A 12,879-nucleotide genomic window follows, 5' to 3' on the forward strand; every position below is an offset into this window, starting at 1 on the left:
CTTGCTGAGCGGCCTTTCAGGTTATGTCAATATAGGACTCGTTTTACTGTGGATATAAATACTTTTGCACCTGTTTCCTCCAGCATCTTCACAAGGTCCTTTGCTATTGTTCTGGGGTTGATTTGCACTTTTCAAACCAAAGTACGTTCATCTCTAGGAGACAGAACGCGTCTCCTTTCTGAGCGAGATGACGGCTGCGTGGTCCCATGGTGTTTATACTAGCGTACTATTGTTTGTACAGATGAACATGGTACATTCATGCGTGTGTGTGTGTGTGTGCGTGTGCTCAAACACACATGCATGTGGGGGTCTGGGAGAGGAAGTGTGTCCATCTGATAAAAGGGCATGTGTCTGAACTCAATTTTATACACTAATTGTAGTCTCACCCATTTTCATCTAATGATCGGTCATTTTTGACCCGGGAACACCACAGGTGTAAAAAAGTTAAATTAAACACCCAAAATTTTATGAAAATAATCCAAATGTATTTTGTGTGTTCAGATGCCCTGTGTGGACGAAGTCATGGATCCTTATGACAATCAGATTAAATGAACTACATTTTTCAGAGAGAAAACGTGTAAATCGGTCTAATTCGACCGGAATAATGCCCGACAAGCTGGTGTTTGGAGGATATATTGGCACGGGTGTTGTTAGGCCCGAGGCGCTGGTGTTTGTAGGATATATTGGCACGGGTGTTGTTAGGCCCGAGGCGCTGGTGTTTGGAGGATATATTAGCACGGGTGTTGTTAGGCCCGAGGCGCTGGTGTTTGTAGGATCTATTGGCACGGGTGTTGTTAGGCCCGAGGCGCTGGTGTTTGGAGAATATATTGGCACGGGTGTTGTTAGGCCCGAGGCTATATTGGCACGGGTGTTGTTAGGCCCGAGGAGCTGGTGTTTGTAGGATATATTGGCACGGGTGTTGTTAGGCCCGAGGCGCTGGTGTTTGTAGGATATATTGGCACGGGTGTTGTTAGGCCCGAGGCGCTGGTGTTTGGAGGATATATTGGCACGGGTGTTGTTAGGCCCGAGGCGCTGGTGTTTGAAGGATATATTGGCACGGGTGTTGTTAGGCCCGAGGCGCTGGTGTTTGAAGGATATATTGGCACGGGTGTTAGGCCCGAGGAGCTGGTGAGGGCCGACAAACCGTTCCAATATATCCTCCAAACAAAGGCTTCTCGGGCATCATCACTTTTATAAAACGGGTTAACAACATATTCAAATAATGATTGATATATTTTCAGTAAAAAAATGTATTTTGATGAATTTATTCATACTATTTTATCCTTCCACAAGATATAGTTCCGACACAAATCTAGGGTTGCTACCCAAGTCGGCTGGTCGTTTGTTCTATCGCTTCGGTTGCCAAGAGACGTGACCCAGTTGTTCATTGTTTTTGTTCTGTATCTATGGGCGTGACCCAGTTGTTCAGTCTTTTTGTTCTGTATCTATGGGCGTGACCCAGTCGTTCAGTCTTTTTGTTCTGTATCTATGGGCGTGACCCAGTCGTTCAGTCTTTATGTTCTGTATCTATGGGCGTGACCCAGTTGTTCAGTCTTTTTGTTCTGTATCTATGGGCGTGACCCAGTCGTTCAGTCTTTATGTTCTGTATCTATGGGCGTGACCCAGTCGTTCAGTCTTTATGTTCTGTATCTATGGGCGTGACCCAGTTGTTCAGTCTTTATGTTCTGTATCTATGGGCGTGACCCAGTTGTTCGCTCTAAATGTTCCATTGAAATATTGGCTGACAACGTTCTTATCCCTTGCTAGCTAGCTAGCTAGCCAACTACGACTAACTTACAGTCACGTCAAACAGTGCAGCCAGAATAACAACGAAGTAGTTGCATTTGCATTTGTTTAAGCTGTTTTCTAGTGACATTTATTTGGATACGTCCATAACAATGAGCTAATGAGGCACGATTTCACGATTTTGCAGCAGTCAGATGGAACAGAGTAAATAGGCATTTTAACGTCATACATTTAGCCGGTGGTAACTTGTGGAATAGACACCGGCTGGAATACGGTTTTAACCAATCAACATTGAGGATTACACCCACCTGTTGTATAAATGAATAATAACCATAGGACAACCACGCTCTCACCAAGCTCTAAGAAACATATGGTTCTCAGAACGTTGTGTGCTAGCTGGGTCTTGTCCTAATTACATGTGGACGAACAAACACACCAGCCTCCCGTTGCATCAGAAAGCACCATCCGCTTGGCAGAGTGGCGTTCAGAACCAGCTAGCCCTTATGGTAAATGGAAACCTATTCCTTCTTTCCCTGGACTGACAGCCGTGCAGGCGTACTTCTCTGGACTCTGGACAAACACACACACATACACACACACACACACACACACACACACACACACACACACACACACACACACACACACACACACACACACACACACACACACACACACACTCTGCCTCTTTGTGCTAATGCCTCCATTCTGTTCTGTCTGTATCTGTTGAGAACAGGTGTGGGACCTTGTTCAGCTGCTGCATTCAGCTGTAGGTACAGGTGGGTGGGCGCTGGCTGGCCACTCCGATCGCAACGCTGTGCTCCATCCACCCAAGATCTTCCAGGAGTCTCCATCTGTCTTCCCCCACACCTCCCCCGCGCCTCCCCTACACCTCCTCCGCTCCTCCCCCACGCCTCCCCCCGGGACTCCCTCATGTCTCCCCCACTCCTCCCCTGCGCCTCTGCCACTCCTCCCCCTCTCCTTTCCCGCTTCCTTTGCCACGTGGCAGGCGTCCCTCGCCGAGTCTGGTCCATTCTTCGTCCCGCGTTGCTCACGCCTGCTCGCCACTACACACTGTGCCTGTTGTCTCGCAACAATGAGGCTGAGAATAGCTGCAACCATAATCCTTTGCTGTACAGAGTTTTTGGCGAGGGCTTATGCCAAGTACAAATTGGTTATTATTCCGCTGTAATGTAACAAACACACTCCAACTGGAAATGTGAAATGTACCTCAGATCCTGCACATTTCCTGGTTTGATGGTGACTGACGGAAGGGTTTGTCTTGTCTTCTTCCTGTTGTCCTCTCATCGACTGAGTGTTGTCTTCTTCATGTTGTCCTCTCATCGACTGAGTGTTGTCTTGTCCTCTTCATGTTGTCCTCTCATCGACGGAGTGTTGTCCTCTTCATGTTGTCCTCTCATCGACTGAGTGTTGTCCTCTTCATGTTGTCCTCTCATCGACTGAGTGTTGTCCTCTCATCGACTGAGTGTTGTCTTCTTCATGTTGTCCTCTCATCGACTGAGTGTTGTCCTCTCATCGACTGAGTGTTGTCCTCTTCATGTTGTCCTCTCATCGACTGAGTGTTGTCCTCTTCCTGTTGTCCTCTCATCGACTGAGTGTTGTCCTCTTCATGTTGTCCTCTCATCGACGGAGTGTTGTCCTCTTCATGTTGTCCTCTCATCGACTGAGTGTTGTCCTCTTCATGTTGTCCTCTCATCGACTGAGTGTTGTCCTCTTCATGTTGTCCTCTCATCGACTGAGTGTTGTCCTCTCATCGACTGAGTGTTGTCCTCTTCATGTTGTCCTCTCATCGACTGAGTGTTGTCTTGTCTTCTTCATGTTGTCCTCTCATCGACTGAGTGTTGTCCTCTCATCGACTGAGTGTTGTCTTCTTCATGTTGTCCTCTCATCGATTGAGTGTTGTCCTCTCATCGACTGAGTGTTGTCCTCTTCATGTTGTCCTCTCATCGACTGAGTGTTGTCCTCTTCCTGTTGTCCTCTCATCGACTGAGTGTTGTCCTCTTCATGTTGTCCTCTCATCGACGGAGTGTTGTCCTCTTCATGTTGTCCTCTCATCGACGGAGTGTTGTCCTCTTCATGTTGTCCTCTCATCGACTGAGTGTTGTCCTCTTCATGTTGTCCTCTCATCGACTGAGTGTTGTCCTCTTCATGTTGTCCTCTCATCGACTGAGTGTTGTCCTCTCATCGACTGAGTGTTGTCCTCTTCATGTTGTCCTCTCATCGACTGAGTGTTGTCTTGTCTTCTTCATGTTGTCCTCTCATCGACTGAGTGTTGTCCTCTTCATGTTGTCCTCTCATCGACTGAGTGTTGTCTTCTTCATGTTGTCCTCTCATCGACTGAGTGTTGTCTTCTTCATGTTGTCCTCTCATCGACTGAGTGTTGTCCTCTCATCGACTGAGTGTTGTCCTCTTCATGTTGTCCTCTCATCGACTGAGTGTTGTCCTCTTCATGTTGTCCTCTCATCGACGGAGTGTTGTCCTCTTCATGTTGTCCTCTCATCGACTGAGTGTTGTCCTCTTCATGTTGTCCTCTCATCGACTGAGTGTTGTCCTCTCATCGACTGAGTGTTGTCCTCTTCATGTTGTCCTCTCATCGACTGAGTGTTGTCTTGTCTTCTTCATGTTGTCCTCTCATCGACTGAGTGTTGTCCTCTTCCTGTTGTCCTCTCATCGACTGAGTGTTGTCCTCTTCATGTTGTCCTCTCATCGACTGAGTGTTGTCTTGTCTTCTTCATGTTGTCCTCTCATCGACTGAGTGTTGTCCTCTTCCTGTTGTCCTCTCATCGACTGAGTGTTGTCCTCTCATTGACTGAGTGTTGTCTTGTCCTCTTCATGTTGTCCTCTCATCGACTGAGTATTTCAGCGGAGGCCGAGACCTCACACTTATTTATTATATATTGTGGGGGGGGGGGGGGGGGACTCAGTCGGGGTCTCACCTGAACATTCTAGCAGTTTTTATTGTCATGTCAGCTGCATTTCTTTACATCGATAAATGAGTATAGCGGCCAACCGAATTTACCGACCGAATTACCGACCGCTTAGGGCCCCCAGAAGGCAGGGCCGGCCTTGACTGCATGTGTGGGTATGGATGTGCATACGACGACCCATGACCCACTGCTCGTCCAGTCCAGAAACAGGCCCCGTCCATACACCAACATCATCCAGTCAGTGTCCGAAAGGGTAGCTATAAGCCAGCCTTAGTGGAGAAGAGGAGCGTAGAGTGTGTTGTTTTGTTTGTCCAGGAAGGTGATGAGACAGTGTGGAAACAGGAAGTAGATCAGACTACCTAACAGACAACAGTTTCCTTAAGGACAAGACACACCATAGATAGCAGTAGATCACCCGGCTGGGTGTGGACGAACAGTGGCGGGTCAACGTGTATAATCCTTGGGAAATTAACACAAAACGACGGCTGATGTTCAGCTTTGATCTGGGACCTGCGACTATACAGAAACTACAGACTACCTGACAGGCTAGTTCCAAAGTGCTGATCTTGGACCTGTGACTATACAGAAACTACAGACTACCTGACAGGCTAGTTCCAAAGCGCTGATCTTGGACCTGTGACTATACAGAAACTACAGACTACCTGACAGGCTAGTTCCAAAGTGCTGATCTTGGACCTGTGACTATACAGAAACTACAGACTACCTGACAGGCTAGTTCCTAAGTGCTGATCTGGGACCTGTGACTATACAGAAACTACAGACTACCTGACAGGCTAGTTCCAAAGTGCTGATCTTGGACCTGTGACTATACAGAAACTACAGACTACCTGACAGGCTAGTTCCTAAGTGCTGATCTGGGACCTGTGACTATACAGAAACTACAGACTACCTGACAGGCTAGTTCCTAAGTGCTGATCTGGGACCTGTGACTATACAGACACTACAGACTACCTGACAGGCTAGTTCCTAAGTGCTGATCTGGGACCTGTGACTATACAGACACTACAGACTACCTGACAGGCTAGTTCCTAAGTGCTGATCTGGGACCTGTGACTATACAGAAACTACAGACTACCTGACAGGCTAGTTCCTAACTGCTGATCTGGGACCTGTGACTACACAGAAACTACAGACTACCTGACAGGCTAGTTCCTAACTGCTGATCTGGGACCTGTGACTACACAGAAACTACAGACTACCTGACAGGCTAGTTCCTAACTGCTGATCTGGGACCTGTGTCCTGGACCAGAGAGTAATAACAAGACATTTGGAAATGACCTGGTTTGTTTGTTCAGCTTATATTCTTTTAATACCTCAAATACATCTCAGATCAGCTTGATGTGGAAAGGAATCAGAGTTGATGTAGCCTACTTACCTGACAGAATCCTACCTCGTCTGAAAAAGCAGCCATAACCTCAGTATATACGGTATTACCCACTCAGATTTGACCTTTATACAGTTTACTCTCCGTCAGTCAGATCAAAATGTTAGGTGTTAGTCAGCTCATGCTTTTTATTTGGGTTTGTGGACAGAGAAGTTGTAGTGTTATTTTAGTCAGAGTACTGTGGACAGAGAGGTTGTAGTGTTATTTTAGTCAGAGTACTGTGGACAGAGAGGTTGTAGTGTTATTTTAGTCAGAGTACTGTGGACAGAGAGGATGTAGTGTTATTTTAGTCAGAGTACTGTGGACAGAGAGGTTGTAGTGTTATTTTAGTCAGAGTACTGTGGACAGAGAGGTTGTAGTGTTATTTTAGTCAGAGTACTGTGGACAGAGAGGTTGTAGTGTTATTTTAGTCAGAGTACTGTGGACAGAGAGGATGGGATGTTATTTTAGTCAGAGTACTGTGGACAGAGAGGATGGGATGTTATTTTAGTCAGAGTACTGTGGACAGAGAGGATGTGATGTTATTTTAGTCAGAGTACTGTGGACAGAGAGGTTGTAGTGTTATTTTAGTCAGAGTACTGTGGACAGAGAGGATGTAGTGTTATTTTAGTCAGAGTACTGTGGACAGAGAAGTTGTAGTGTTATTTTAGTCAGAGTACTGTGGACAGAGAGGTTGTAGTGTTATTTTAGTCAGAGTACTGTGGACAGAGAAGTTGTAGTGTTATTTTAGTCAGAGTACTGTGGACAGAGAGGTTGTAGTGTTATTTTAGTCAGAGTACTGTGGACAGAGAGGTTGTGGTGTTATTTTAGTCAGAGTACTGTGGACAGAGAGGTTGTGGTGTTATTTTAGTCAGAGTACTGTGGACAGAGAGGTTGTAGTGTTATTTTAGTCAGAGTACTGTGGAGTGTATAGGTGTGTAGTGTATATCAGAAACATGTACCGGGAAGGAAAGTACTAACTGGAGACGTACCAATAAGTGTTGTGGTCTTGGAAGAAGATACTTCATTGCAGAGGTTCAAACTGATCTGACAGAGTACGTGTGTGTGTGTGTGTGTGTGTGTGTGTGTGTGTGTGTGTGTGTGTGTGTGTGTGTGTGTGTGTGTGTGTGTGTGTGTGTGTGTGTGTGTGTGTGTGTGTGTGTGTGTGTGTGTGTGTGTGTGTGTGTGTGTGTGTGTGTTCCCCTCTGTTCCCATCTCTTTACTTCTCCAGCCCAGCCAACCCCAAACATCCTGATGCAGAGAGACTCAGGTCTTATCAGTCAGGAAACACCGCTCCACAGCCACATCCTCCCCACTAGGACCACGACTCAACTGCTCCCAGAAAACCACAATGCAGGAAGGCCGAGCCAGACTCTAGGATTTGTCAAAAGCCCCCTGAATTCCTTTTATCGAAACAGAGTGAAGAATTCAGGTAGGGAAAAAAAAGAGAGAGAGGGAGAGAGATAGGAGAAAATGAGGTTAAATAGTAAATGGTGAAGAGAACACAGATTTATTTGTTTATCTATTTACAAAAGGGCTGCATCAGCAAGATAATGTAGGGGGGGTCGGGTGAAGGGGGGATGGGGAGTAGCGTGAGGGGGATGGGGGTGGGGGGGTAGGGTGAGGGGGGGTGGGGGGTTCCAGTCAGCTTTAAGAAAGGTATCCAGAATAAGACTGCATGGGAAAACAAAGAGCGATTGAGATGGAGGGAGGTGGTGGCTGTTTTACACCAATCCTCTGAACAGGGGAAGAATGAAATAAAGGAGAGACTGGTGGAGAGACTGGTGGAGAGAGAGATAGAGAGAGAGATGGAGAGATGTGGAGAGATAGAGAGAGAGATGGAGAGATGTAGAGAGATAGAGAGAGAGATGGAGAGATGTAGAGAGAGATGGAGAGGGGGAGGGAGAGAGAGGTGGAGAGACTGGTGGAGAGAGAGATAGAGAGAGAGATGGAGAGATGTAGAGAGATAGAGAGAGAGATGGAGAGATGTAGAGAGAGATGGAGAGGGGGAGGGAGAGAGAGGTGGAGAGATAGAGTTATAGAGAGAGAGTTGGAGAGAGAGGTGGAGAGAAAGATGGGGTCAGCAACAGACAGTAGATACGTACCCTAGAGCAGTGGTCAGCAACAGTCAGACACACTTGTATTAAAATCAATGCCAGAACATTGTGTCTTGCTTAGTTTTTGGTCAAAAATGAATGTCAAATCATTAGGAATTTAGTTAAATATGAGTTTAATTCCGGAAATCTGTTCCAAATAGTAAAAAAAGAGACATATGTAGTTATTGTTATTTTCATATTCAATCTCTTCTTGGATTTCGTTGTGTTACAGTTGCAGTGTGCCCCCCCCCCCCACCCTCCGACCATTTGCTCCGACAAAAATTGTCACGAGGCTGAATCTAGTTGCCTAGTTGCTCAGTGTTAGTCTGTGTCTGTGTGTGGGCATATCCAAGTTACATATACGTCAATATAGAAAGTGGAACTTTATTTAAAATTAATTCACAAACCTAAATCAGCATACAGTAATTATTATTTTCATTGTAAAGATTATGATTATATATTAAGTACTTGAAAAGAAGAACGTATATAAGATATTTTTCTTAATGATATTTCCTTTCGTCTCAAAATGACGCTGTATTTCCTTTCTAGTACACTCGTTTTGACAAGAGCCCTGTTGTACCTGGTCAAAAGTAGTGCACTGTATAGGGACTAGAGTGCCATTTGAGACGCGGCCAAAACCATGTGGTCTGCGATAACTGCATAAGAAATTACCATCTTAATCCTCATCTAAATACACACTACTTGAGGTAAAAAAAACGCCAACTAATGTCGGGTAACAAATAATACAAACGTTCAAACAGAAAGAATTCATAATAACAGCAATACAATTAAAGCATTTAGTTGAACCATCAAAGTGCTTCAATAAGACAGCATCTGTACAACACGCTATACAACAACACGTTAAGACAGCTGGACAACGACTGGCAACACGTTAAGACAACGACTGGCAACACGTTAAGACAGCGACTGGCAACACGTTAAGACAGCGACTGGCAACACGTTAAGACAGCGACTGGCAACACGTTAAGACAGCGACTGGCAACACGTTAAGACAGCGACTGGCAACACGTTAAGACAGCGACTGGCAACACGTTAAGACAGCGACTGGCAACACGTTAAGACAGCTGGACAATGACAGCGCCAACCGACCAGCTGTTATTCAGTTCTGGAAACAGACAGATAGAAGCGATGAACTAGTCGATCTATTTGAGCATCCCTGAGGTGTCCTTCAATCTTCTCTCTCTTTCTCTCATTTATACCCTCTTGTTTCTTTCCTTGGCCCCAAACAATCATCTTGCTATATGATTGGTCCTGGTTTCGCCCCCCCCCAACCCATCTTCAGCCTACCAGGAGCCATAGGTATCAAGCGTCTCAAAGTTTTTTGCCTTATAGATCACAATTTAATAAGATTACACGGATATAGACACCTGATCCTAGATCAACAGTCCTACTCTGAGACGCGTGACACATTATGGCCCCCAGGTCAGTCTCCAGGTGTGATGACGGGAGCTGTTGGTGTCGCCACGGTGACCAGGTAACTCGACGACCCGTCTAAGAGATACCGTAGTTGTTGTAGTACGCTGCCGTGGCGTCCGCTAACACGGAGATCAGGCTGGTTTCCGCGACAACGCTGCTCCCAGACGTCACCTGAATGTGACCCGTCACAGTCATTCCTCCTCCGTGTTCAGAGTGGAATACCCCTATCCCCGCTGCCGCCGCACCTGCCGCGGTCGAGTTCAGGTACTGGTCGAACTCATCACGGTCGACCTCCCCTAGAAGCTCTACCTGACTCAGCTGGTCCAGTGTCTCCAGTTGACCGTGGTTCTGGTCATGGTTCTGCTCTGGAGGAGGAGAGAGCTGACCCAGGTGGTGCTGGTGGTGGTGACCCGGGGAGAGGTGCCCCAAGTGGGGGTGATGGTGGGGCTGGAGGCCCGGGTGGACCTGGAGCTGGGAGGACCATGAGGATGGGCTGTAGTAGGACAGAGGATGCCCAGGGATGAGGCCTCCGGACTGAGCCTGGGACATGTGGGAGAGGTGGGCTAGGTGGGAGTGGGAGCCACAGTGGATGGAAGTCTGTGTCTGAGTGTAGTCAGGGTGGTAGGGCGGAGGACTCAGGCCCATGTGACCTCCACCACCACCTCCACCTCCGGGGGCCTGACCCTGACGCTGGTGCTGGTGGCGCTCCTCTGAGACGGATGAAGTGGAGGAAGAAGAGGAGGGGTAGTAGGAGGGGTAGTCGTGGTCCAGGGCCGTATCCAGAGGGGACATCTCAGGCGGGGTAGGGAGGCCGTAGGGGTAGGTGCTGCTGGACGGTACATCTCTTAAGGATCTAACCGGGCTGAGGGAAGAGCGTGATGAAAACCCACCATCCCCTTCTTTATCCAAACCCAGAGGGAGACAGAGGCTCCGGGAGTCAGTTAGGGCATTCTGATCCGGCCCCCCCAGGCTGCTCAGTAGGAACCCGGGGTCCACACGCTTACAGATGCGCTTCAGCTGCTTCTTACGACGAGGGCGATACTTGTAGTTGGGGTAGTCCTGCATGTGCTGCACGCGCAGCCTCTCGGCCTCCTCCACGTAGGGACGTTTCTGAAGAGGGGTCAGGGCCTTCCACGACTTGCCTGGGAGAAAGAACAAGAAACAGGACTAGTTTAATTGTCCACTATAATCATTTATTTCTCGTTAACTTTTTTTTTGTAAGGCCGTATACAGAAATAGTTTATGGAGGAAAAACAATGTAACAGTACTTATTATGTTATTATTATTATATTTTTATCATATTATTATATTGTATTAGTTGACTGAAACATTGGTGTGGGATACAAAGAAACAGAATATCAGTTTATCGTCCATAATAAAAAACGTATAATGTTGTATGTGTATTATGTATTTAGATCACCAGTGTGCTGGAGTTTCTACCTTTTAAAAAATATATATTTTATCAATAAGAAACACTTATTTTCTTGCTTGTGTTCAGTGGAATATTCGTTTTTAAGGATATATAGAGCAATAGCGCACAATATTAAAATGTTACATAGTGTTGCGTTGACATTACTTATGATTACATATTTATTGCATTCAAAATGACAAGCAACTGCCAAATATCATTGAAATAATTAATGAATATCTAGCGAGGATTAAAACTACCAAAGGTTGCAATGCCATCATTTTATAAGTCCCCCATTTCCACATGATGGCTTCGTTGAATGCGTAATCTTCGTTGTAAGAATGGACAAACAATAGCATATCTTTATGGAAAACAGTTTCAATTTCCCCTTCGAGGTGTATATGTAAATTAAAGAATAAACTATGATATCGCTCTCTCTCCCGTGTTGTCTGGATGAACGCATTATATGCTTATATTTACACTGTAAGACGTGGTGCCATTTATTAAAGAGCAACATAATATGAATCATCATTTATTAATATGAATCACGATCATTTTAACGAAATAATATATTACTGGTATATCAGTTATACCCGAAGGTCAAACCTAATCTTAAATCAAATGTAAATCTTAATTCTGAGCTTTATAAAGTAATCCCCCATAAATTCGATATAAGGAATGGATAGGCCTATGCTTTCTAAATTTAAACAAATTATCACATGTATTTATATTTAACCTCCTAATATAGTTTGACAGTTTTTATATAATTTGTATTGAAATAATACAATAATCCATAACGGCGCGCTAGCGAGCGCCAGCATGCACGCTGAGATTTATGCTCTAATTCAAGTGGCCCACAGGCCTCCTGATAAACTACTACTACTGGTAGAGAACGTGCAAAGGAATTGATTGCATTTTAATTGAATTTAGCGACGTCCACTCATGAACTAACTGACACTAGAAGTTTTGGTCAGGTGAGGAGTTATTTTCGTTTTCATTTTAAGGAGATATGGATGATGCTCAAAATCGACCCCCCCCACCAAACAAAAAAATACAAAGAAACTATGTTTTTATGTATTGTATTTTCTTTAGGTACTTTTAAATACCAAAACAGAAACAAACGTTATGATTTGATTTCTCAATTAATTTTGAAAAGGTTTCGGCAATTAATAGCTCTGATTTGACATCAACTTTTGGCAGACCATGTGTAGGCCTATAGCATAATAATAATAATAATACTATTAAGAAGAGGAGGTATAATCCTAATAATAATAATATTATTAAAATATGTAATTATAAAATATGAAATACGTCCGTAAAAATAAACGTGAATCTCACCCAGCATCTTGCTGAGCTCTGCGTTGTGCAGGTCTGGGTTTTGGACAGCCAGGCGCTTCCTCTCATCTTTAGCCCAGACCATGAACGCGTTCATGGGCCGTCTGATGCGCGGCTCCGATGCTTTGTCCGCGGGAGTCCTTTGCGAGCCGTGTCCGTCAGGCACGTCCCCATCTCCCGTTGAGCACTCAAAGCTCTCCGGCCAAGACGAGTACACGCTGATAAGTGCAGACATGTTTTCTCCTCAATCTCAGCAAAAGTTCGGTTGAGCTTCACGCTCCTCACGCTCCCGCGGCGCAGTGAAAACTTTTCTCTCTCTAAATTTTACTATAACAGTGAAATGTGCCGTGACAAATACGTACTATAAGTACATTAAAAAAAACTTTGTTAAAATAGAGAAATGGTTTGATTCTTAAACTGTCTAAATTGGTTGAGATGTTGCCTAGGTTACACTGGTTGCCTCTGTTGGTTATTGAGAGGGACCGTGTGTCTGGTCGCTGTTCTACTGTGATGTTGTAATTCAGC

At 45.4% G+C, this 12,879-nt stretch overlaps 1 protein-coding gene across 1 annotated transcript; it reads right to left on the reverse strand.

Moving 5' to 3' along the window:
• Positions 1-8,438: 8,438 nt before the first annotated feature.
• On the reverse strand, positions 8,439-12,589 carry LOC120024540 (transcription factor Sox-7-like). Its single transcript, XM_038968820.1, has 2 exons — positions 12,358-12,589; positions 8,439-10,753 (listed from the first exon to the last, which is right to left on the reverse strand). The coding sequence occupies exons 1-2, from the start codon at positions 12,587-12,589 to the stop codon at positions 9,687-9,689; spliced, it is 1,299 nt and encodes a 432-aa protein (XP_038824748.1). The 3' UTR covers positions 8,439-9,686.
• Between the last annotated feature and the right edge of the window lie 290 nt (positions 12,590-12,879).

This window comes from Salvelinus namaycush, chromosome 29 (genome assembly GCF_016432855.1).
Source record: "Salvelinus namaycush isolate Seneca chromosome 29, SaNama_1.0, whole genome shotgun sequence".
Classification (NCBI taxonomy): Eukaryota; Metazoa; Chordata; class Actinopteri; order Salmoniformes; family Salmonidae; genus Salvelinus; species Salvelinus namaycush.